General features: G+C 42.3%; 1 protein-coding gene across 1 annotated transcript in view; it reads right to left on the bottom strand.

Moving 5' to 3' along the window:
- Positions 1 to 24,692, bottom strand: part of ITPR1 (inositol 1,4,5-trisphosphate receptor type 1) — a 324,401-nt gene that overhangs the window by 158,642 nt on the left and 141,067 nt on the right. Inside the window, exons 13-24 of the mRNA XM_060109116.1 lie at positions 22,159 to 22,313; positions 15,815 to 15,914; positions 14,665 to 14,825; positions 14,003 to 14,144; positions 11,235 to 11,393; positions 8,959 to 9,131; positions 6,998 to 7,117; positions 5,798 to 5,992; positions 3,004 to 3,255; positions 2,332 to 2,473; positions 1,448 to 1,601; positions 3 to 190 (exon numbers count right to left, since the gene is read on the bottom strand). Coding sequence (XP_059965099.1) covers positions 3 to 190; positions 1,448 to 1,601; positions 2,332 to 2,473; positions 3,004 to 3,255; positions 5,798 to 5,992; positions 6,998 to 7,117; positions 8,959 to 9,131; positions 11,235 to 11,393; positions 14,003 to 14,144; positions 14,665 to 14,825; positions 15,815 to 15,914; positions 22,159 to 22,313 — 1,941 coding nt within the window. The remainder of the gene's footprint in view (positions 1 to 2; positions 191 to 1,447; positions 1,602 to 2,331; positions 2,474 to 3,003; positions 3,256 to 5,797; positions 5,993 to 6,997; positions 7,118 to 8,958; positions 9,132 to 11,234; positions 11,394 to 14,002; positions 14,145 to 14,664; positions 14,826 to 15,814; positions 15,915 to 22,158; positions 22,314 to 24,692) is intronic.

Raw genomic sequence — 24,692 nt, 5'->3', positions numbered from 1 at the left:
ACCTGGAGTATTTCAATGATCTTCAACTTGGTGTCCATCACCATGATGTCCTCCTTCTCTGGCTCTGCTTGCTTCACGTTGCCCTCAGGGGCGGTGGCCGTGGGAGTCATGGGCAGGAAGCCTCCTCCCCGGAGCACCACCTGGGTCATCAGCTCCCCAACCCCATGGATGGACCGCATCACGTTACTACCTAGGAAGGGCCAGGACAAACCTTGGTCATGACATCCCTGGTGTGCGCTCTGGGCACCTGGCCAGCGGCAGAGGCTCTTCGGGACAAATCACTTAACATGTCTCTGTTCCAATACATTCTAAGACCCTGGGAACCTGAAACGGTTAACAACCATCAGAAATGCAGGGCTTCAAGGAGTAGGGGAAAGAGTATGGAGCATTTATGTATGTTAATTCACCTGCCAAATTTTATTGGTCACCTACTACATGCTTGTTGCTGTGCACAGAACCAGGGATGCAGGAGCTAACAAGAAACACATCTGGTGCTGCTACCAACAGCCACTTGATCTTGAATACATTATGCTACCTCTGAGGGTCAGTTTCTTCCACTATAAAATGAGAATAACGGAGCCCAACTGACAGAGATTAAGTGGCAAAATGTATGCAAAACGACTGAGCACAGGCCCTAACAGACAGTAGGACATAAGTAAACGTACTTTTTCTATTCTAGCTGTAGAGACCAGTTAAACAATAATCCACACATGACTACCTAGTATGTGTCTACTACAACCCTAAAACAGAGGGGGAAAAAAACATATAAAGGCAGATTTTCCTATTTACAAATTGGAAATAGGATACCCAGACACAGTCTGGATTTCACTTACTCATATACTAATATAAACATTTGAGGACCTCATGACACATCAAAAACAATGACATGTATCTTTAAGACATAAGCATTAGGCAAGTGTTAGGCAACTTTCAAATGGTGCAGTGAAATGTACAGACTCATATATATAACTATAAAAAATACAATAGGGCCTCCCTGGTGGCGCAGTGGTTAAGAGTCCGCCTGCCGATGCAGGGGATACGGGTTCGTGCCCCGGTCTGGGAGGATCCCATATGCCGCGGAGCGGCTGGGCCCGTGAGCCATGGCCGCTGGGCCTGCGCATCCGGAGCCTGTGCTCCGCAACGGGAGAGGCCACAACAGTGAGAGGCCCGCATACCGCAAAAAGAAAAAAAAAAAAAAAAAATACAATAAAGTGTTAACAATCATTGACTCTAAGTCGTGGGTCTACAGGTGTCCACTGTACTATTCTTTCCGCCTTTATTTATATCTGAAAATGTTCATAATGAAAAGTTGAGAAGAAAAGGACAAAGAAAGGACGTGCCATCACACAGTAAGTATGAGAAGAGCAGGAGGAGAGGCTGGGCAAGCGTGTCATGACGTATGGGCACCATGAGATCTCCCTCCTCAGCTTCTCCATGTTATTCTCACCTTTATTCTCCTCTCCCTTCGCCATCTTGCTGATGGGGAAGATTGTGGTCACGTGCACACAGTCCAATATGGCCAGGAGGATTTTGGTTAATCGTAGAAGGTCAGAGAAGTTGTAGAAACCAAAGTATATGAGATTCCTAGCTAAGTTTACAACCTATCGTATTTAAAAAAGAGAGAGAGGAGGAAGATGGTGTTAGATAAACAGTATCCTTCACTTCCATTTTAGGTTGACTATTTTATAAATGACTGATTCTGACCTTCTTTACAGTAAGAGAAGGCATTCATTTTACTTGCAGTTTCTGACCAAATTTCATTTTGTTTCATAAGGAGAAAAGAAACAAAACCCTGCAAAGCTACTGATCTGCTCTGATGACTGGTTAATAAAACACTGACCTCATCATTGGCTCTGTGCAGCTTCCCAGAGATAATACAGGGCAAGCCAAGGTATACAAATCAAGGACACAGATAACAGAGCAGTCCTTGGAAATCTAATTCCTCAAAAGGCAAAGTGATCTCAAAGAGAAATACTCAACTGAAAGGTAATAAGGATTTATGTCCCTCAAATGATTAACCTATGACAGATCCCAAGCACAGACTGGTCTTTCCTGTCACTTTTAATATAATGTACAGATTACACATAATGTTCTATCCTTTTACATGATTCAGTTCACCATATGTATTTCTTCCAGAAGCATAACTACCTTAAGCCAAGTGACTGGTATTAGTTCTATTTTACTCTGCAACAAAACTGAGCTGAATTCCTTTTTATTACAAAACCAGAGTATCATGATAAAAGAAAATCACCACCTATTTTCTATTTACCCCATAGAAAAATGATCAATACAAAGCAGACAAAACACACAGATCACTTCACCATGAGTTACCTCAAATGTAAGTTTATTTTTCTCCTTATCAGAGAAAGGGAACCTCTGACACACCACATCTCTTAAATACTCCTCCACAAATTCCATGGTCTGAGCAAACCTCTCCTTAATTTCATCTTTGGAAGCACCACTACTATCATAGCTAAAAGGAAAGGAGAAAGAAAAGGAAATCAAATTTCAAGTTCTGACCAGTGAGGCCTTCCCTGTTTGCTCAGCCCCCAGAGCTAACACCATCCACCCCAACACTTCCCACCCTCCTGCCCCTACTTTACTTTTCCCTCCGCAGCACCCACCACACCAAGGTATATATTTTAGTCCTTTATCTTGGTTACTGTCTGTCTTTCCCCACTAGTGTACACACAGTTTTCTTGTTTGTTCCCAGATAGATTCCTTGAGCCTGGCATGTGGGAGACACTTAAACATTTGTTGAATAAAAGAGATATAAAAGGGCAATCATGTCATCTTTTACATTCTTGAGGAAACAAATAACATTTGCCACCCTTAATTATTTCTTAAGCGTAAAGAAAAAATGACTTATCTTTCCTCTCTGATTTAACTAGACTTATTAACCTGACCATAAGTGGTTTGTCTTCCGCTACACAGAACACTGTAACTAAGAAGTTTTAAAGCAACATGAATGAGGTCTTAACAGGGTGAAGGAGGCAGGCTCACTCATCAATGGCAATCTCGGAGGGAATCTCGGACCAGAGGCGGGCGTATTTCACGGGAGTGACTTGCTCCTGTGGGTCTCGGTCCACATGCATGTGGAGCATGAGACGGCAGAAAGATGCCCGCAGGTCATAGGGCAGGTTCTCATCAGACATGCAGCGGAGAATGAGGTCCACGTCCAGCTGGCCTGAGATTTCGTTGATGGCGAGGTACTGGCGGTCCAGGCACATCCTCGCAAAGAGGTTCAGCTGGTACCTGGAGAAAAGGAAAGTTACACAGGGCTCACGCTCATGGAAACACACAGCAGGAGCGTCGCGGGGGGCCCCAAATCTCATGGGAGTGACAGGCGGCCACGGGAACTTACACATCAACACTCTTCACGTGCTTGTGTATGCAAACTCTGGCTTCTGTACCACGCGGAAAAAGGAACAGTTCAAGCCACGCCAACAGTCACATGTGCCTACCCTGCTGTGTGGGAGTAATTACATGGCTAGTTGATGCCATTTTGCCCTTGTTTATTTTATAAAATGCTGGTGGTGGGAGGAAGCATTAGGCTGAAAACGGTTGCCTGTTTCTTTAGTTCTGCTTTTATGCAGCATTTGAAAGACCGCATAGGAAATGGTAAAGGTTTCAGACCCTTACTGAGTCTGCTTAGAAATTTTATGATACTTTCAGGGTCTTATCCCACAGAGCCCTCCTCTTTGACTTTTACACACACATGAAAAACATGGTAGAAGAAATAGGGGGTTCCTCAAAATGTTACAGTTTCTTCCTCACCTAATTACATATGATCTCTGTTGACTTCCAAATCTGACCACTGAAACACTCTTTCTCATTCACTGTCAGCAGAAGACATAGCAAACATTAAAAGAGTAACCAGGGGCTTCCCTGGTGGCACAGTGGTTGAGAGTCCACCTGCCGATGCAGGGGATGCGGGTTCATGCCCTGCTCCAGGAGGATCCCACATGCTGCGGAGCGGCTGGGCCCGTGAGCCATGGCCACTGAGCCTGCGCGTCCGGAGCCTGTGCTCCGCAGTGGGAGAGGCCACAACAGTGAGAGGCCCGCGTACCGCAAAAAAAAAAAAAAAAAAAGAGTAACCATACCCATAATGTGAAATAAGAAAGCCATAAGGTTCCACAGTGGCAAATTCCAGCTTCTAACTTTATAACCCTATTTATTACCAATAATCATGAGTTGGAAATATTCTCAACCGCACTAGATATCAGTGAAACGAGGATTAACCTATGTTCTATTTCATGCTCGTAAGATTAACAAAAATTAAAAAAGCATCACAGTATTCAGAGATAGCAAAGACAAAGGGAAATAAAAGTTCTCTTTTGGTGGGAGTGTACACCAAAATAGCCAATTTAGGATTGGTTGGTCAGTTTAAAATATGCATACCCCCCAATCTCATAATTCCCTGGTGTGGAATGGAAACTCCTACACATATGCACAAATTTGAACAAGGATATTTCCCGACATGAAAAACTAAACTGTGGCATACACTGAATATCAAAGAGCAATGAAAATGTGGCACAGTAATAAAATGGAATAGCATTCAGCAGTCCAAATGAAAGAAATGGACCTACCACCATTAGCATGAATCCATTTCAGAAACAATATGAAAAAATAAGGCAGATTTCAGAATGGAACTCAGACTCTGGAACCATTTATATAAAATTTTAAGAATCAACAAAATACTATGTATTATTTATGAATGTACAGAAATGTAAAATATAAACACACAAAGAGTGTGGAAGGTCACACACCATCTGCCTGAATGGAGAGAAAGAATACAGGAGGTAACAAAGGGCATTGTAATTGCAAAGTTTTATTTATTTCTATTAAAAAATGCTGTAAGCACTTCCTCATCTTTCCTTCCCTCTTCTTTTATTTTAAAAGTATTTATTGAGTCAGCAGATCTCAGAGCTGGGACCGAGGTGACGCTGGGAGGGAGGAGGTGACTGGCAGCGATGGAGACTGAGCAACATGGCGGGGACAGTGCCAGCCAGGTTCTCGCTGTCAGAGGAAGGAGTTATGAATACAGAAGGGTGAAGGCTAGAATCACGCTACAGTGTTGGAACAGAACTGAAAGTACTGATGTGAACTCATGATTTTGTTTACATTTATATAGATTGATATAGAAATAGATATGTGTGTGTCTACGTAGACAAACAGATGTGTGTACAGACACACACATTTTCTAGCTCTGTCTGCAAAAGTTCTATGACGTTGTAACTATTGTCTCTATTTTATAGATAAAGAAACTGGGACCTAAAGAGGTGAATAACTTGACCAAAGTCAAAAAGCTACTATGTAGGGCTTCCCTGGTGGCGCAGTGGTTGAGAGTCCGCCTGCCGATACAGGGGACACGGGTTCGTGCCCCAGTCCGGGAGGATCCCACATGCCCCGGAGCGGCTGGCCCGTGAGCCATGGCTGCTGAGCCTGCGCGTCCAGAGCCTGTGCTCCACAACGGGAGAGCCCACAACAGTGAGAGGCCCGTGTACCGCAAAAACAAACAAACAAACAAACAAAAAAACTACTATGTAGAGAGGTGACCCCACAGCCTGACTCTTAACTACTACAAAATATATCTGTGTCATGTGTCATGCTATGTAGGGATCAACTGTAACTGGGGGCTGATGCAAACACTCAGCCTTCTTTTGACGGAGCCACACCCAGAGAGCAATGTCCTATCTAAGTATCAATGAAACCTTACACTCTACAAACTCCCGAAGTACACATCCGTCTTTCTGACAGACGATCTCATCAGAGGACACCCATGCCGCCCTCGCACCTGTAGTAGCTGAGGACGTCTCGGTCTTCTTTCTGCCCCTCCTTAGCATCCTGCGCCAGTTCCCTCACACTCTTACTGCGAACCTCTTTGCTGCTGTCCCTCCAAAACAGCCACACCTCTTCCTCATCCTCTCCTGCCTCCAGAGCGTTCTCTCCAGTAGAAACACCTTCAAATTCGAAACGAGAGAGTACCAACCTGGAAAATAAGAGGAGGGGGGAAACTCATTATGTTTGAAATCCTTGCTCATCACTGACCAACTGTATTAAAGCACTGAACTCTAGCTGCACTTTCAGCACAAAGACACACACAGAAAGCCACTTCACTTCTCCCATCGGCAGAACCACAAAGAACCAAACATTAACGTCTTCATACGCTTTAGCCCAGGGGTTCTCCACCAGGGTGACTGTGTCTCCCAGGGGACATTTAGCAATGTCTGGAGACATTTGTGGTTGTCCCAACCAAATGGGAGGGGTACTGTTGGCACCTAGCACGTAGAAGCAGGGAGGCTGCTACACATCCTACAGTGCAGAGGACAGAACCCACAGCAAAGAATTACGTGGCCCCAAACATCAAAACGCCAAGGTTGAGAAAGCCGGAATCAGCCCAAGCCCAAAATTAAGTTATGCATGAGAAACAAAAAAAAATCACTAGTTTAGAGCATAATTTAGTGTTTTTTAAATAAACTTCTTTTAAACATTTTTTTTTAACATTTAAATATTACTGACACTATGCTTCTCAGGAAAACTGCTCCCCTGCTAAAAACAAATTGCTACTATTACCAAAACTTCTGTGGACCAATTAACACTTTTTGAACAGTGATGATTTAACAAGCTCTTCCCTACAATGACTTAATATCAATAATGAATTACCTCCTTTAAAATTTAAAACTGATGATCATAATTAGAGAATTTTAAACTCTTAATATTAAACCAAGGGTGTGTAAAACGTTCCCTGGTGAGCTCACATTACTGTCAAAGTATGTGACATGACCATGCAGAGGAGCCCACACCAAAAGCAAACTTGATAATTCCTCTGATCAAGACCTTTGCAAAAGGACGATCAATAGCCAGCCAACCTGACTTCAGAAATCAAGGAGCTGGGTTTTATTACCTATGAGCACAGACATCCACTGAGCCACACATTCTCCACCTAAATCCCGTTCTCATCTCTCTTTATCTTAAACCCGCAGACCTCACTCACTTGGTCTCAATCAGAATGTCAGCGTTGGTTGGATTCAGCACAGCTTTACATATCAGTTCCTGGGTCACCGGAATGGATTTGTTCATGGACACACAGAGATCAGAGAGGTAATCTAAGAATCTATCGAGAAAGAGAAACCAAATAAAACAGTTTCTGTAGACAGAGCAGGGGTTGGGCTCTGGGAGCCTGGCTCTCCCTCAAGAGGACTGACCCAGCCTACCTTTAACACAAGTCAGTGAGGCTTTGGGTTTTAATGTCAGCATCTATGGAACCCCCAGAAACCCAGACACCAGAGGGAAGGAAGGATGGATGGATAGATGGAAGGGAGGGAGGGAGGGAGGGAGGGAGGGAGGGAGGAAGGAAGGAAGGAAGGAAGGAAGGAAGGAAGGAAGGAGGGAGGGAGGAAGGAAGGAAGGAGGGAGGGAGGGAGGGAGGGAGGAACGGAGGGAGGGAGGGAGGGAGAGAGGAACGGAGGGAGAGCAAAGAAAGAAAAGCAAAAGAGGAAGGATGGCAGTGACTGTTGTGAGGAAGAGCTGACAAGGTAAAAATGAACAGAAGGAACCACCAAGTAAGAAGTTCACGTAAGGAAGACATGGTTATGATGCAGGGTACCCAGAGTGGTGAGGGGCAAGGCTCTGATGCTTGAGGCCCAAATCAGAACCCTGGTTCTGGTTCTTACCCACTACGTTCTGATATGTACTGTTATCTGGGGGGAATTACTTAACCTCACTGTGGTTCAGTTTTCTCATGGACAAAAAAGGCTAATATAGAACGTCAGAGAGTTCTTCTGAGGATTAAATGAGCTAATTCATGCCAAGTGCTTACTTAGTTCACACACTGGCACATGAGAATGGGCCATAAAATGTTATTTTATGGGTGGGGGCCGTCATTTTTAAAAGAACACTTTCAGCTTTCCAGTGTCACCGTTCATGATACGCACACTGTAAACTATTTCCCACTTCACCTGAAATGGTGTGCATCTTAATTAATTAGAAGGAGGAAAAAAGAGGGAAGAGAGCGTAGGGGGAGGGGGAGATCTGTATGAATGCAACAGAATTGACAGAATTCACTAACGTAAATAAAAACACTCAAGTCACAACTATGTGTGCAAAAGACTAACTGATGATATTTGGGGGAGTTCTAACTGATCACCATGGGGTGCTACGAAGTGAATGAGTGACCGATAGTTGTCATTTACTGTGCACCTACTAAGTGCCAGGCACTTCACATGTATTTATTCTCATTTAATTTTCACAATGACCCATCTAGCAGATGAGGAAGTTAAAGCTCAAGGTCACCCAGCTGGTAAATGTTGCAGCTAGGATGCTACCCTGCTCTCATTCCCATACCAAGGTCTTTCAGCTACTCATCAAAGAGCCTGTCAAGACCTGCCCAATCAAAACCCGTAGCTAGTGGGAAGCAGCTGCATAGCATAGGGAGATCAGCTCAGTGCTTTGTGACCACCTAGAGGGCTGGGATAGGGAGGGTGGGAAGGAGGGAGACGCAAGAGGGAAGAGATATGGGAACATATGTATATGTATAACTGATTCACTTTGTTATAAAGCAGAAACTAACACACCACTGTAAAGCAATTATACTCCAATAAAGATGTTTAAAAAAAAAATGCTGGGCTTCCCTGGTGGCGCAGTGGTTGAGACTCTGCCTGCCGATGCAGGGGACACGGGTTCGTGCCCCGGTCCGGGAAGATCCCACATGCCGCGGAGCGGCTGGGCCCGTGAGCCATGGCCGCTGAGCCTGGGCGTCCGGAGCCTGTGCTCCACAATGGGAGAGGCCACAACAGTGAGAGGCCTGCGTACCGAAAAAAAAAAAAAAAAAAAAAACCTGTCCCTCCCTAACAGTCCCAAACAAAGGAAATCCAGGAAAAAGCACCATGACCCGCTCAGTGCCTGCATGGGAAATGCAAAGACACCTTCTGCCTATCAACCCCGCCCCTGCCTCACCTGGGCTCCCTGTTCTTTCGCACCAGGCTGACGAAGGTGTCGATCTCCGCCGCGGTGATGTGTTTTTCCAGGAGTTTCCGATTGTTGTGGAGCAGGGCCGTGATGGTGTCTTCAGCCAGCACATCATAGCCAATCTGCTTCTGCATGAAGCCAAACTGCTTGGCTATGTACTCCTTGGAAGGAAGGAAAGCGAGGTGAGTGGGGAGGACCGGAGACAATGGGATGAGGCTGGAAGTAAGGGAGGGGCCAGCAGCCCCTGGGGAGCACCACTGCCCATGAGGGAAATCGCAGGGGAGCATCTTTCCACAACTTTCTAACCCAGGACGACAGCTGCACACTCGCTCGCATCCTTTATTTTTACTCAACCTGCCACACAGATGTAATTAAGTAAAATATCCTGTATTTACAGATAGGTATTTTTATTAAGCCCACTGTATAAATTTTAATGTAGTGACTTATTTTTCGAAAGGTCAAAAGTTGTTTTTCAGCTCTGATTTTATTACTAATTCAAGAGGATTTAACCGTGCCTCACTGCTCTGTGTTGCTGATTAAACACAGTCAAGCCTACCTGGATATTTAGAACAATGCTACCCCATTGCGTTTTCCTTATCTGGGGTGAAAATACATTTTTGAAGTCAGTGGGTAGCAGAAACAAGTTAGGAATACGTAAGCCAGTCAAGTATATTCGTAGAACATATGAAAACACCTCTGGCTTCTTTTTGGGGATCAGACATGACATTCCACAGAAATATTTAAGAACTCCAGGAAGCCTCTTATGAATGTTTGTTTGTTGCTATTCAAAGACATTTTCCCTGCCCAAAACAGACTATTTGCTTGCTCCAAGTTCAAACGGCCCTTGAAACTTGGTATAATTTTTGTTCATTAATTCCAGAATTCTAAAAGTGACTCAGGATGAACACAGCAGACATGGGCCACACTTCAGCCCTCACTCTATAAGGATGCATGTTTGGGAATTCATCAGCCCCCAGGGATGTAATACTGCCAGCTGGCACAGGGTCCATAAGCAACCAAGCAAAGACATCCAGAGTTGCAGCAAGAGGGACTGGTTTAGTCCCCTCACGTACAAGCGAAATGTCCTGGTACACACGACAGACTCTGATGTATCCTCACTGGAAGAGAATAAAATCACTTTGGCACTAGTATGGTATGAGTATGGTATTCACGCACCAGAGGTAGATTTATAGCAACCATAAAACTACCGAACATAGCATCACGGGTATGTGATATTTTATATTTAAACAGTAGCAAAGGCAAAGAGAAAGGTTTAGAAATACCAGCTAACAAAGTTACATCTAACATTTTAGAGCACTGCTTAGGATCAACACGATCTTTTGATGATACACAAAAAGCTTTAACTACAGAGAACAGTTTAAATTTAAAGGCCAGATGTAGGAGCATTCAGAGCTTAAAAACAAAACCTTTTGAAACACAAGGCAGGGATTGGAGTTTCAGTTACAATCAGCATCACTCTGTGCACCTACAGTAGTTTACGGAGCACAGGGTTTCTCAACCTCAGCGCTACCTACTGACTTCTTGGGCCGCAAAATTCTTTGTTGCAGGGGGCTGTGCTGTGCGTGGCCGGAGGTTAATGGCATCCGTGGCCTCTGCCCCGTAGATACCAGTAGCATCCCCAACTCATGACACTCAATAGGGTCTCCAGACATTTCCATATGTCCCCTGGGAGAAAAATTACTCCCAGTTAAGAACTACTGATACAGTGATTCCTCAGAATGTCCAATTGTTAGGAACCCTCACAGAGGTTAAAGCACCTAATTCACGGAGAGAATATATTGGTTGTGTGTGTGTTTACTGTCATCACACAGTTGATGACTTAGAATGTCATAAAACATGAGCCAGAACCAAAACAAAGAGAAAGTTACCAGCAGAGATGGAGGAAATGGATGGGACAGGAAGAAAAGATTTCACTCCATCTTCAATATAAGCACATGGAATCAGTGTGCCCTTAAGTCTTACAGGAATGGGCCATAAGAAGTACTGTATATGTAATACCAATGTCAAGGAAAAGAAATCTCATTCAAAGGTGGCTGTAGAAGGGGAATTTTCGGGTATCCTTCTCAACTCTGTAATATATCTTCCCAGGCTTGCAAAAGAAATCCGTTTCCTTTCTAAGAGCAAACTTAACAATGAACTACTATTAAATAAATATACATGTGACACCTAAAACTCATTGAGGAAAGTACATGAACTTCAGGGAGGAAGCTGCCCATCACTTTCCCTTGGTCCTTAATCCCAACCTGGTTCTTCCTGTAGTCCTGCTGGGAGTGTCTCAGGACCCTGTAGCAGAGGCGGCAGATGTGTCTGAAGGGTGCGTGCCGCTGGTCCCCCAGCTCCTCCAGACGCAGCATCGGGCCGTCACCACAGTCCGTGAATGGGGCCTGTAACAACTTGAAGATCTGTTTGCAGAAAGAAAAGAATACAAACTGCCATCACCTACTGTTTTAAGGGCTAATCTTCTGTTTGGAAGTAATATAACCTCAAGGGTGACTAAACTATATAGGAAAATCTCTCTATGCAAACAATCATGAACCTGAAAACTGCATTCATTCCATCACCCGGGACTGGCTCCTCCCTGAATTCAGTCCTCCTGGACCTAATTGGTCCTCAAGTACTTGAAAATGCAGTGTTTCAAGCACTGCCTGAGAGCCCAGACTCTGGAATCAGCAGATTCTAGGTTGAAATTACACATCTTTATTACTTTCCTACAGGTACAGATCATGGTCAAGGTAACCTTCAGTTTTCTCAGCAGTAATATAGAGAAAATAATACCTAGCTCACAAGGGTGTTGTAAGGATTAAAGTAGATAGTAAGTGTCAGGTCATAAGTGTAGTGCTCACACAGGTGATCAACGAAGGCTCCTCCACAGTTTCAGACCCTCTAGGAATCACTACTGTGGAAAAGAGCATGGGCATTAAGCCAGAGGTCTTATTTGGCAGTTATCACATCAAACAGCAGGGCATAATTTATTCTGGGACTTTAAACCCTTGTTGAAACAGGATGGAGTGTTAATAAATATTGTCTATCACAGTCCAAAAGGAGAAAGGATTCTCAATTCCAAGTTCCTAGGGAGAACTATGGGACTTGTAACTAACACGTTTTTCTTTTGGCTCTAGTGGCCCAGCCTCCAACAGCTTTAGAGAACTGTATGGCATACATTTCCATGTACTTCATCTACCCTGGACTTGTCACTTTTCTCCCTCTCATTTATTTCTACCCTAGTTTATTCTAATTTATTTCTACCCCAGTTTATTTAACTTTATGCCAAATTACATCATCTATGTATTTTCTGTGAGTTCATTTTATTTTCTATTCATTCTTCATTTATAGGAAGGTTTTTTGGTGACTTATAATGGTCCCCATAAGAGCCTCTACAGGCCTTCTGAGTTTATCATATACTCCAAATCTCCCAGACACATGAAATAACCTTAAGGATACACTGCACTTGATATTATTTGTGAGGAAAATAAAGTTGTCAACTGAATTCTTGTTGGGGTTCCTAACAGGTAAATTCTCACACGGCTGATATTCAACAAGCGTGTTAACAATCAACTGAACTATCAAACCATGAAAAGATGCAGGAAACTTGAATGCATTTTACTAAGTGAAAGAAGTAAAATCTGAAAAAGGTACATACAGTATGATACTAACTATATGACATTCTGGAAAAGGCAAAACTATGAATACAATAAAAAGATCAATGGGCCATCATCAAAAGATCTACAAACAATAAATGCTGGAGAGGGTGTGGAGAAAAGGGAACCTTCTTGCACTGTTGGTGGGAATGTAAACTGATACAGCCACTATGGAGAACAGTATGGAGGTTCCTTAAAAAACTAAAACTAGAACTACCATATGACCCAGCAATCCCACTACTGGGCATATATCCAGAGAAAACCATAATTCAAAGAGTCATGCACCACAATGTTCATTGCAGCACTATTTACAATAGCCAGGACATGGAAGCAACCTAAGTGTCCATCAAGAGATGAATGGATAAAGAAGATGTAGCACATATATACAATGGAATATTACTCAGCCATAAAAAGAAATGAAATTGAGTTATTTGTAGTGAGGTGGATGGACCTAGAGTCTCATACAGAGTGAAGTTAAGTCAAAAAGAGAAAAACAAATACCATATGCTAACACATATATATGGAATCTAAAAAAAAAAAATGGTTCTGAAGAACCCAGGGGCAGGATAGGAATAAAGACACAGATGTAGAGAATGGAACTGAGGACACGGGGACGGGGGAGGGTAAGCTGGGACGAAGTGAGAGAGTGGCATGGACATATATACACTACCAAATGTAAAATAGCTAGTGGGAAGCAGCCCCATAGCACAGGGAGATCAGCTCGGTGCTTTGTGTCCACCTAGAGGGGATAGGAAGGGTGGGAGGGAGACGCAAGAGGGAGGAGATATGGGGGTATATGTATACGTATAGCTGATTCACTTTGTTGTACAGCAGAAACTAACACACCACGGTAAAGCAATTATACTCCAATAAAGATGTTAAAAAAAAAAAGATCAATGGTTGCTTGCCAAGGGTTGGGGGAAAGGGAGGGACAAATAGGCAGAGCACAGAGGATTTTTAGGGCAATGAAACTACTCTGTATGACGTGATAATAATGGATACATGTGATTATACATTTGTTCAAACCCATAGCACGTACAACACCAAGAGTGAACCCTAATGTAAACTACAGACTTTGGACAATTACGATGTGTCAGTGTAGATTCATCAGCTATAACAAATGCACCTCTCTGGTGGGGATGCAAATAACAGGGAAGGCTGTGGGTGTGTGGAGGTATGAGGTTGCCGGGGAATCTCTCTACTTTCCACTCACTTTTGCTGTGAACTTAAAACTGCTCTAAAAAATTAAGTCTATTTTTTTTTAAAGTCAATGGATCCAGCCTGCGAGGTGGAAATCATTCACATCCCTCTATAAGAGCAGTGATACAACTGATTTCTTATAAAGCCAACCCAATATGTCACCACTTACTGACCTGCTTGAGAATATTCTGTTCTCTCATCAGCTTCTGCCGCTCTCTGTTGGGCTTAGAGAAGACCACTTCAAGAACATCTTGACCGGAATTAGTTCCACCAGTGACAAAGTAAACCAAGTCTTCCAGCAGCTTGGTTACAGATCTTAGGAGGAAAAAAGCTATTAGATACGGGAAGTGTTCGACGTGCAACAGGCTGATAGCTTCACCTTGGAAGCCTTCAGGCCAAAGGAACCAGTTAAGCAGAAGCAAACCCATTCTCCCAGTTTCCTTGAAAGTGTCAGTTGAGGCCAATTACCAATAAGAGTGAAATAGAGACAATACCTCACTGTCCACAAAAACATTACCACCTTCACAAAATATCAGACATTACATTTTATCTCAGAGTAACCTCAACCCCTGACATTCAGTAAGATAGTTCCAGAGACCAAGTTGGAGACAGGGAAACAGAGAAAGAAGGAGATATTTACAAGTTTAGAGACTTTCAGAACAGTGAAAGCAAAGGTAACTATTTCTTGAAAACCACAAGTTGAAGTCACCCACAAATGCTAAGGCCAGCTGCTCTCACACGGAGCTCTTCCAAGCACCCTCTCTCTCTGCAAGGGGTTTCAAAAACCCACAGTGGGTGATGATGAGCGTGCCCGGTTCTGGCAGGGAGCCCTCACCTTCTTTCATTCTGGGTGATGGTGCCCTTCTCCAGCTTCCCAGCTATGGAGCCCAGCACCTTGCTGGCATCATTGGCAAAGTCCAGGTCCCGAACCTCAGCAGGAGAGACGGGAACTATGGCAAATGCTTCTTTGTCTTCCTTCACGGGAGAGGTTCCAATCTGAAAAGCAAGATGGTCTTCGTGGAACAGCCTCTTAGACTGACAGGGTAAGACATTAATCAAACGCTGTATTTATGGGACATGGGGCAATCCAACAAGCCTAGAGCTCTCTTGTGGTTCAAATAAACGGACATAGAAAAACACCTGGAAAGATGTAGCCCAAATCATCAACAGCTGTTACCTCTAGAGGTTGGTATTGTGGAGAAAAGTAAGGCAGGAAATGGGGCAGTACTATGATTTTATAGCTTCATGTGTTACAGGGAGCATCTGAGACTTTTGTAATTTAAAAACACATTTATAAATACATAGGGAAAAAATCAAATGTACAAAATGGTAATTCTTGTTTCTGAGAGTGTTATAAGGGTAGACACTGTACTGATCTTTTAGCTTTTCTATATACATGAAAATGTTCATTAGAGTAGAGGAAAAAATTCCAGTAATCTTCCCCATCACCAAAAAATATTATGTGAGAGTATAATTCCATTTTTTAAAAAGAAAAACCCTATGTCTGTGTATTTATGCTCTATGATCCTGAACAAGGCAAGAAAGGAGAGGTGGGCTTCAGGGAGAGAAATTAAAGAGGTTGGAAGAACTTTCAAGAAATAAAAGTACACATTTAAATACAAAGAGAAATAAAGAAATAATAAAGATTGTGGGAAATCAACTAGGTATGTGACTTATGTCAAGGCACAAGCAAACATTCCCCCAGCCAAAATCAGCCTTCAGACAGACATGAAATCCAGACAATTGCTCAATCTTTAGGGCAGAAGCTATGGAACAAAATAAAAGGTTCTAGTTATTTCAAAAGCACTGGGCTTGCTTTAGCCAGGTCCCTTGGAAAGAATTCTTTCATCACATTCAAGTTTGTCTGCCACCATGCTCTTGCCGAAGCAACAACTTCAGACCTCCATACGCCCCCATCTGCCCTCAAAGGAGCCCTTTTATCGGGAGCATGAGACCAAGGGAGGCAGCCAAGTTCAGGGACTTACTTTTAGCATCACGGGTTTTTCTTCTTCCTTGTCAATGGGGATATTTGTGCTGTGAACCCAGGTATTAGTACACAGGTGTCTGAGCCGGACATATGAGTTTCTAAAGGAAAAGAAAAAAAGAAGAAAAAGGATTTTAGGGACAGGGCTATTTAGGCTCTCTATAGCCACTGGCCTAGAATACATCCCATAAGAATAAAAAAAGGATACCAAAATGGTTTTCCGCTACACACACTGGACAGCATAAACTTAAGAGCAAACGGTTCTGGTCTAAGATACACTTTGACAGATCTACAGTGGCAAACCATTCATAATCACTCTAAGGTGATTGTCTCGTGCTGTGTTTCTAAATGCAGCCACACCTCATTCTATCAATGTTTGGCTCTAGTGCCCTTAACAGACACTGTTTTTCTGTTTTTTGAACAAATTAAAGGTTTGTTCATCATTCAAGTCTATAGGTTCCATTTTGGCAATAAAGTATTTTTAAATTAAATATGTACATTGTTTTTTAAGACATAATGCTATTGCACACTTAATAGATAACAGTGTACTGTAAACGTGACTTTCATATGCATTGTGAAACCCCCAGATTTGTGTGACTTGCTTTATTGTGATACTTGCTTTATTGCGATAGTCTGGAACTGAACCCACAGTATTCCTGAGGTATGCATGTATAAAATTATACACTGTGAATGACTATCTCAGAACAAACTGAGCATGAGACAGAGTAACAAAAAGTATTTACTGAGTACCTATTAGTGCTTATCATGAGAGATGATAAAGCAGTAATTGAAATTTTCATATGGATCAATATAGCAAAAAATAAAACCATAAAATACCTGGAAGAAAATGTGAGTAAAAATTTAATAATCTTGTGAGAGGGAAAGCCTTTTGAAGCACATAACAAAATATAAGATTTCCAAATTTTAGAAGCAAAAGATGAATACATCTTATTACATAGTTTAAACTTTACATTTCCATACAGCAAAAGTAGAAAAAAGTTTAAAAACCATCATGAACAAAACTGAAAGAAAAATGACAACCTGGGAAAATAAAAGATTAATATATAGTATAAAAGGGTATTAATCCACATATATAGAGAGATCTTAAAAATCAGTAAGAAAAACATCATGAATATTGGAAATGAAAATGGAACACGTACACAAACCAGTAATTTAATAAAGAAACATAAATGACCAATAAACATCCAAGTACATATTCAACTTCCTCAATTTATACAAATTAAAACAATATATCATTTTATTGTATCATATTCCAAAGATCCTGGAAACGGATACAACCCAGTACTTAGAGCTTAGAGAGCTTACAGAGCTTAGAGAAATGAGTTCTACACACTCATGGTAAGAGTGTCAACAGGTTAAACTCTTGAAGAGAGTCTGGTGCTTTGTATAACATGTAAAATGTATCTACCTTCTCATCTAGCAATCTTATTTTTATATTTCTTAAGATATGACAGCACAGGTGCAAAATGAGGCAGAAAGATGTTCAACAAAGCATTATTTATAATAGTTAAAATCTTTCACACAACCCAATGTCTCAGTAATGGGCTAGTTAATTATAGTATGTAAGACAGAATAGTACAGAGTTCTTTAAAATGATTACAATCGATATTTGTTCACTTGGAAGTATGTACAGGATATCTTGTTCAGTGGAAAAAATGTTAAAAATAGCTTATGATTCACTTATGATAAATTATACACAGGTTATCTGTGTGCCCAGAGACATGTCTGAAACTACAGAAAACCAAAATGTCTGTCATAGTTACCTCTGAATGGTTAGATTTTATGTAATTTTTTACTTGTCTCTTTGTTCTCCATGAGATTTTAAAATATTTTTGTTGTTGCTTCTTTTTATGATGAGCATGGATCATTTTACAATGTTTTTCAAATTTGCTTTTCTTTTAAAGAAGTAGTGACATAATACTTGCTCTTAAGGAATCTACCGTCGCATTAGTGAGATGAAATGAACGCACACCAAGCAAAAGTAACAGGAGACACATTAGAAAGGCTTTAAGATGGGAGACAGTCAAGGTAAGTACTTTTAGAGGAGGAGATTAAGGAGGCTTCAGGGAGTCATGGAATATTTTTGTTACAGAAAACTTGAGCTGGAACTTTAAACACTGGTGGGACCAGAGCAGAAAGGACAGCATGGAAGTCATTTGCATTAAGAGGAATTCAAAACAGTAGCATCACAAGTTCATGGGAAAGGGGCACGGGGGAGGGCACGTTAAACCAGGCACATCTCTTCAGTAGATCCTCTAACTTCCTTCATTTTAACTGTCTTGAAAATTACAAGTGGTATTTACTCTGAATAGCACGAATATAAATTAAACAACATGAACAAGAAATTTGACAGAGATGTGCATTTTTTCTTCTGAGGAACTTGGATTCATTTTCTTATTTTCAAAGTATAACTGAAAGCTTGGAGCTTAACTTTTACTTGGATGATTGACTACATTCTATAGAGTTCTGTGTCAAAGTTCATTTAAAATACCAAGGGCATTCTATCTATTCATCTGAAGTCTCATTCCCAATCCTTAGCTCAAAAGTCATGATATCAGGACAACTGCAAAAGAACCACAAAGCTGGATGCTCTCCCAATGTTCATTTATTGCACCTAATTTGCATAAATTGCAATTTTACTATCTTGCTTATTATATTCGGGACTTGTCACTATCCCTTTCAGTTTGTCTTGAAAGCATTCTTTCAAGCAATGACTATTACAAAAAAAGTTCTTTACTGGTAACATTTCAGGTACTTTCATGTATCTACCGCCAGACCTTCTGATCTTCAAAGAAGCAAAATTTAGCACAGCTCTAAGATGGAGGGAAATGTGTGTACTCCTCCTAAAATTTTTATGACTCCACTGAATCAATGAATAAGAGGCCCTGTTTACTTCTGGCTCTGAGACTGGTGGCCAAGGGCAAGAACAGATAAAAATTTAGAAAGCTAAGACCAAGTCCAAGATCATAACTAATAATAAACACATTGGTAAACCGTGCCAGACACTTTTTCCAGGGTGAACACAAGGCTTCCCTTGCTTATGAGTTAACAATCAGTCTGTCTATGGACAACTGCCCACAAAGAATGTTTTCCAACAGAGAAACAGTAATGAATCAAGGGGATACAGAAGCAGGGCTCTACAGCCAACCAAAGCTGTTTGGCAAGCTGACCTAGAAATTCAAACTTCCCCTTCCCACGGGATCATGGGGATTTCCAACCCACTGGGGAATATGGCCAACTGGCACCTCATTCCTCTTCACCAAGGGAATGCCATGAAATATCTTCTGACAGATATTTTACATCACATGGTTCTGTTCTTTGCTAACCCTTACAAACAAAAAACTTAGCAAATAAAACTAACGTCATTACCTTGTCTTCTGGGAGCCTAAAAACAAAATCCATTAAAGAACTTCCAGAATAGAGGACACAACACATGGAAAAGTACTTAAACCAAAACGCAATTGGATTCTATAGTCCCTATGCCTATCTAGGTAGTCAGTGAGAAAGGACACTTTACAAAAGCAATCTACCCTACTTCAAACCATACTTTTAAAAATGACCTCAAAATCGATCAAAGATCTAAGTGAAAAGAGCACAAACTACTAAAACTCTCAGAAGAAAACATTAGCATCAATCTTTGTGACCTTGGATTAGGCAACAGTTTCTTAAGAAAGCAAAAGCATAAGCAACCAAAAGCAAAAATAGATAATCTGGACTTCAACAAAATTAAAAACTTCTATGGTTCACAAGACACCACCAAGAAAGTGAAGAAATCTACAGAATGGGAGAAAATACTTGCAAATCATAACTGATAACGAGTTTGTAATAAAGAACATTTAATACTCAATAATAAAGACACATAACCCTTTTTTTTAAGTGGCCAAAAAATAATGGGCAAAGGATCTGAAAAGATGTGTCTCCACAAATGATATACAAATGACCAATAAACACATGAGAAGGTCATCATCATTAGCTATCAGAGAAATTCAAGTCAAAACTACAATGAGATACCACTGCACAGTTACTAGGATGTCTCAAATATAAAAAAGACAGATAAACAAGCATTGGAGAGAAATTAGAACTCTCATATACAGCTGGTGGGAATATAAAACTATAAATGTAAAACTGGCAGTTCCTCAAATGTTAGACATACAGTTACCACATAACCCACTAATTCCACTCTTAGGTATAGACCCATGAGAAATGAAAATATATGTCCACACAAAAATGTGTACACCAATGTTCACAGGAAAGCCAGAAAAAGGCAAATAACCCAAATGGCCATCAACTAATAAGTGAATAAATAAAATGCGACATAACCATACAGTGGAATCTTATTCAGGAATAAAATGAAATGAAGAATACATGCTACAAAATGGATGAATCTTAAAAATAATGCTAAGTGAAAGAAGCCAGTCACAAAAAGCCATTCCATTTATATGAAATGTCCAGAATAGGCAGATCAATAGAGACAAAATGCAGATTAGCCTAAGGCTGAGGGTGGAGCCTGGGGACATGAGAGCGACTGCCAATGGGTACGGCGCTCCTTCTTGGGGTGATGAAATTGTTCTAAAATCAATTGTGCTGATGGTTGCCCAACTCTGCTAATCTACTAAAAACCAATGAATTGAGCACTTCCAGTAGGTGAATTGTACGATACATGAATTATATCTCAATATATCATTAAAAAAAAAGCAATCTACATCAGGACAAACTTGGAGTATGCGAAGCTGTGCCCATATTTAGGATTTAATAGGAGAACATCTCCAGCTTTTCCCAGATTCTCAAGGGGTTAATGACTCAGCAGAGGGTAAGAACCAGCGATCCTTGTGCTGAATGGCAATGAACAGCCTCCTTGTAAGGTTCTCTTCTTGTGGACACTGCCTTCTGTTTATCACTCTGAGAGGGACAGGAAGAGTATCCAGCACAAGAGAAGGTTCTCCTCTAATTCTTTTTTTTTTTATTTCATGTTTTGGCATTTTTGTTAGCGTTAATCATTCCCTTCTCTGCCGTCTAATTTTATTTAGCACCTAAGTGTCTAGTGTAGGCTAGACACTTGGATACCAACCTTTCCATAGCCATTACTTTCTTTACAATTCCTTTAATGTTTCCTATAATACAATATTTAAGAACATAGTCTTTTGTGTTACACAGACATTTCTGTGTTCTCCTCCGGTTGTAACAGCACCCAAGCTGCAGTTACCACTTTCCCAGCCCAGCTCTGGCTGAGCAGGTAAACAGCAATGATATACAGGAATAATGAAACACAAAGGAATCCTCAGAGAGAGGGGCCCTGTGTAAAACCTGCCAGTGCCCGTGAGACTTCCACTCCCCAAGGCTGTGTCCAAGAGTCAGAATTGCTAGAACAGCCCTATCTGGCTCTGCAACGGTGCTCGCTGACTTGTGATAAGTTGTTTAAATTCTCTGAGCCTAATTTCTTTACCTCTAGGAAAGGTCAAATAATAATACCTATCTCACAGGGGTTTTGGTGAAGGTGACATTATATAACATGAGTATTTAGCATTATAGATGGCATAGAGTCAGCATTCAACAACTGTTAGCCACTATTAATACTTTTGTTGATTTTTTGTTTTTTCAAGATTTTTTTTTTAATGTGGACCATTTTTAAAGTCTTTATTGAATTTGTTACAATATTGCTTCTGTTTTATGTTTTGGTTTTTTGGCCATGAGGCATGTGGGATCTTAGCTCCCCAATCGCGGATTGATCCTGCACCCCCTGCATTGGAAGGTGAAGTCTTAACCACTGGACCGCTAGGGGAAGTCCCTGTTGATTTTAAGAGTGAGCTTTTGTTCCATTTACGGTCTAGTAAATGGAAATACTTTTTTATGCAACAAAACTAAAAGTCAAATTTAATAAAATAACCCAAGAAGACTGGTCTGATTTCTCAATACCTTTAATAAAATTTACTATGCATTGAGTGAATTTCACACGTTCCATTTTCTAGAATTTCTTTTCAATTGTTTATTCAATTGACCAGAAGATCTCTCAGATTTGGAAAGGAGGGAGAGAGTAAAGGAAACTAGAAATATTGAGCTACTTAGGCTTAACGTTTGGTTTGTTCACCTAAACATAGTACGTCTCAGCTAACCACTGACTACTGAGAACTTACAACTGATAAGCCATGGAAAAAAAAAAAGAAAAGAAAAATCAGATGTCATTTCAATGGGCAACCAGAACAAATCCTTTACCAAATCCCGTACAAAAGCTTCAAGAACGACTATGATGTTTTGGATTCCAAGAACCCCAGCCAGGCCGCATATACCACCCTGACTCACTTAAGATAAGCCGTTTTGGACTCATACCTTGGGACAAGGCTATCGCCTCCACGGAGGGTGGTGGGATCTAGCTCAAAGATGGAGGAGATGTCATTGCCTTCGGGCACAGAGACCAGGGAGTACACCATCTTTTCTTGGGCGTTTCGCAACCTGCTTCGGGAGGCATCCTGATCAGAGTCCAGCTGAGGAGGAAAAGTCATCAAGTCAAGGATTGCACATGCCACGGCCTTCCCTCACTACAATCACTGCACAGTCCACAGGAACAGGGAAGAAACAATAGTGAGCGTCAGTAGTTGGCAGGAGAAGCACCACAGTTTCAGAGCAGTCATCAAAGACGAGAGTTGGCCACCCACACCAAGAATGTTTCCACTCTACCTCCTGGTGTTGCAATAAAAATGCTTAAGCAACGTGGGGTTGCATTATCTCCACGGGCAGAGTGCTACAGGCAGTACATCCGGGTGCAGGGGTCGGGAGAGCGGAACAGCACTGTGAGAAACTTCGCCTGTGGAGTTTGTTATGGGCGGTTGTGTTAACCTACAGTGAAACTGTCTAGCAAGAATATGATCCAGCTACTCCCCAGGAGAAAAAAAACAATGCAATGAAATAAACCTGAATCCAAGTGTTTGTAAGCAGCTATTCCCGTGTGGCCAAGAAAAATATTTGAGAAGTCAGACTAGCCCTGAAAAAATGTTCCTAATTAATCAATTGCTGACGACAATTCAGGGGAAAAGGGGCCCCTCCTGCTACGTGAGGGATTTGGCTGAGACTGAAGAAAATCTCTGACAGTCAAGGCTGAAGAACAAGGATGAAAGCTTTCCCAAGAAACTGTAATAACACATCTAGTCTCCAAAGGCCATCTGCCTAAGAAGACGGAAGCAGCATGCTGAGCCCAGCGCCTGCTCTGACAGGCTTCACAAGGTGGCTCTCCGCCGTGTGACTCTATACGGGATCTTTTTTCATGTTTAACATCCTTGCAAGATGACAATATCCACCTGTACGTCCTAGGAAAATCACATTTCCCTTGTCTCTATCGGGCTTTGCTTAGGCTGAGGCCCTGCTTCCTTTCCAAATGGAATGGAGAAAAGAAAAGCAAATCTAACAGGCAAAGGAGAGAGCGTTAAGACAGTTTCATTCCACGGGGCCTGAGTTCTAGGACTGTAGGCAACAGCTTGCTTTTGCAGTTCACCAGCGGCCCCAGCCTTTGTCTATTAAAAAAAAAAAAAAAAAAAAGGAAGGAAGAGAGGGAGCGAAGGGAGAAAGAAAAGAAAATGCAAACAATTCTTCTAACATCCCAAGCCTCTGCCTCCCCCGGACACTCCCTCCTTCTCACACCCTGTGCCTCTGGCTAAACAAACCCCCATTCGTCATTCCACCTACATTAACGTAAGAGTCCACTGGAGAGGGGCAGGACATCTCCAAGAGCTCAGTTCAGCAGAAAGCACTCTGAACAGCATCTGCCCTCTTCTAACCACTGTTACCTGCAAAGGGCTGCACACACCGCTTTCAACATAAACCCTGCCCCGGTTCTGCTGTGAGACACGGGGCTCAGCTACAGACTGGCAGTTAAACTTCAGACCTGCCACACATCTGAAGAAAAATGCCAACTGCATTGAGTCCACTGCATCTGGACTGTGACTGAGCAAGGCGCCCTCATCCTCCCGAGTGCAGTCGGCGTTTGCCATCTAGTGGGAGGAAAGGCTCATGTGCAGAAGGCTGTCAGACGAGAGCCAGCCTCGGGTTGTTCTTTCTGTCCCTGTGGCATCAAGCCCGTGGCTCAAGGGGGCTGCTGAATTTACAAAGAGGAGAGCAACAAAGCCGAATGGGGTCCCAGGCAAAACCACAGGCACTGGGTGCCAGTCTCAGGAAATACGCGACCAATAAGCAGAGCAGAAAGAGAGGCTTCCTCTCCCACACTCCCGAGTCTCCCAGCCAAGAGGAGGGTGAAGGGTGCAGGACCCTCCCAACGCTGACACCTTCCTCCCAGAGGCAGGAGCTGCGCTGCTGGCCCTGTGGGTGCGGGGTGAGCCCTCCCACTCACACCCCTCCTCCACGCGAGGACCGCCACCCCGAGTAGCCAGAGCAACGCAGCCCAGATCTGCAGCCAGACCCACTGGCACATGGCACTGCCCTGGCACGCAGAAGCAGCACGAAAGAGTAGAAAGATGACTGCGCTCCCAGAGACCCTGAGGCATGTGGCCAGTGAGGACCACTCTCTGCTTCTTCACCCGTCAAAAAAGATGGAGAGACCTGTCCCGATTTCTTCGTGCAACTGCTGTGCAGCCCAGAGGAACTGCTGGATGGAAAGGCAGTGAAAATGGTAATCATCCTTTGCAACTTACAAAAATGCCATTTATTAAGCGTTTACTATGGGCTAGGCACTTCATTTGCACAACATCTCACTTCGTCCTTACAACCAGCCCATTGTCTACAACTACAGATGAGGGAATTCAGTCTCAGAGAGGGCAAGTAACCTGTCCAGAGTCACACAGCTCCTAAGCGGTGGGTCTGCTATTTAAACCCAAGTCTGACTCTCTCCCGCCCTACTTTTGATCACTGTGTCC

This window comes from Mesoplodon densirostris, chromosome 10 (assembly GCF_025265405.1).
Source record: "Mesoplodon densirostris isolate mMesDen1 chromosome 10, mMesDen1 primary haplotype, whole genome shotgun sequence".
NCBI lineage: Eukaryota > Metazoa > Chordata > Mammalia > Artiodactyla > Ziphiidae > Mesoplodon > Mesoplodon densirostris.
This window is presented reverse-complemented; position numbering and strand designations above follow the sequence as displayed.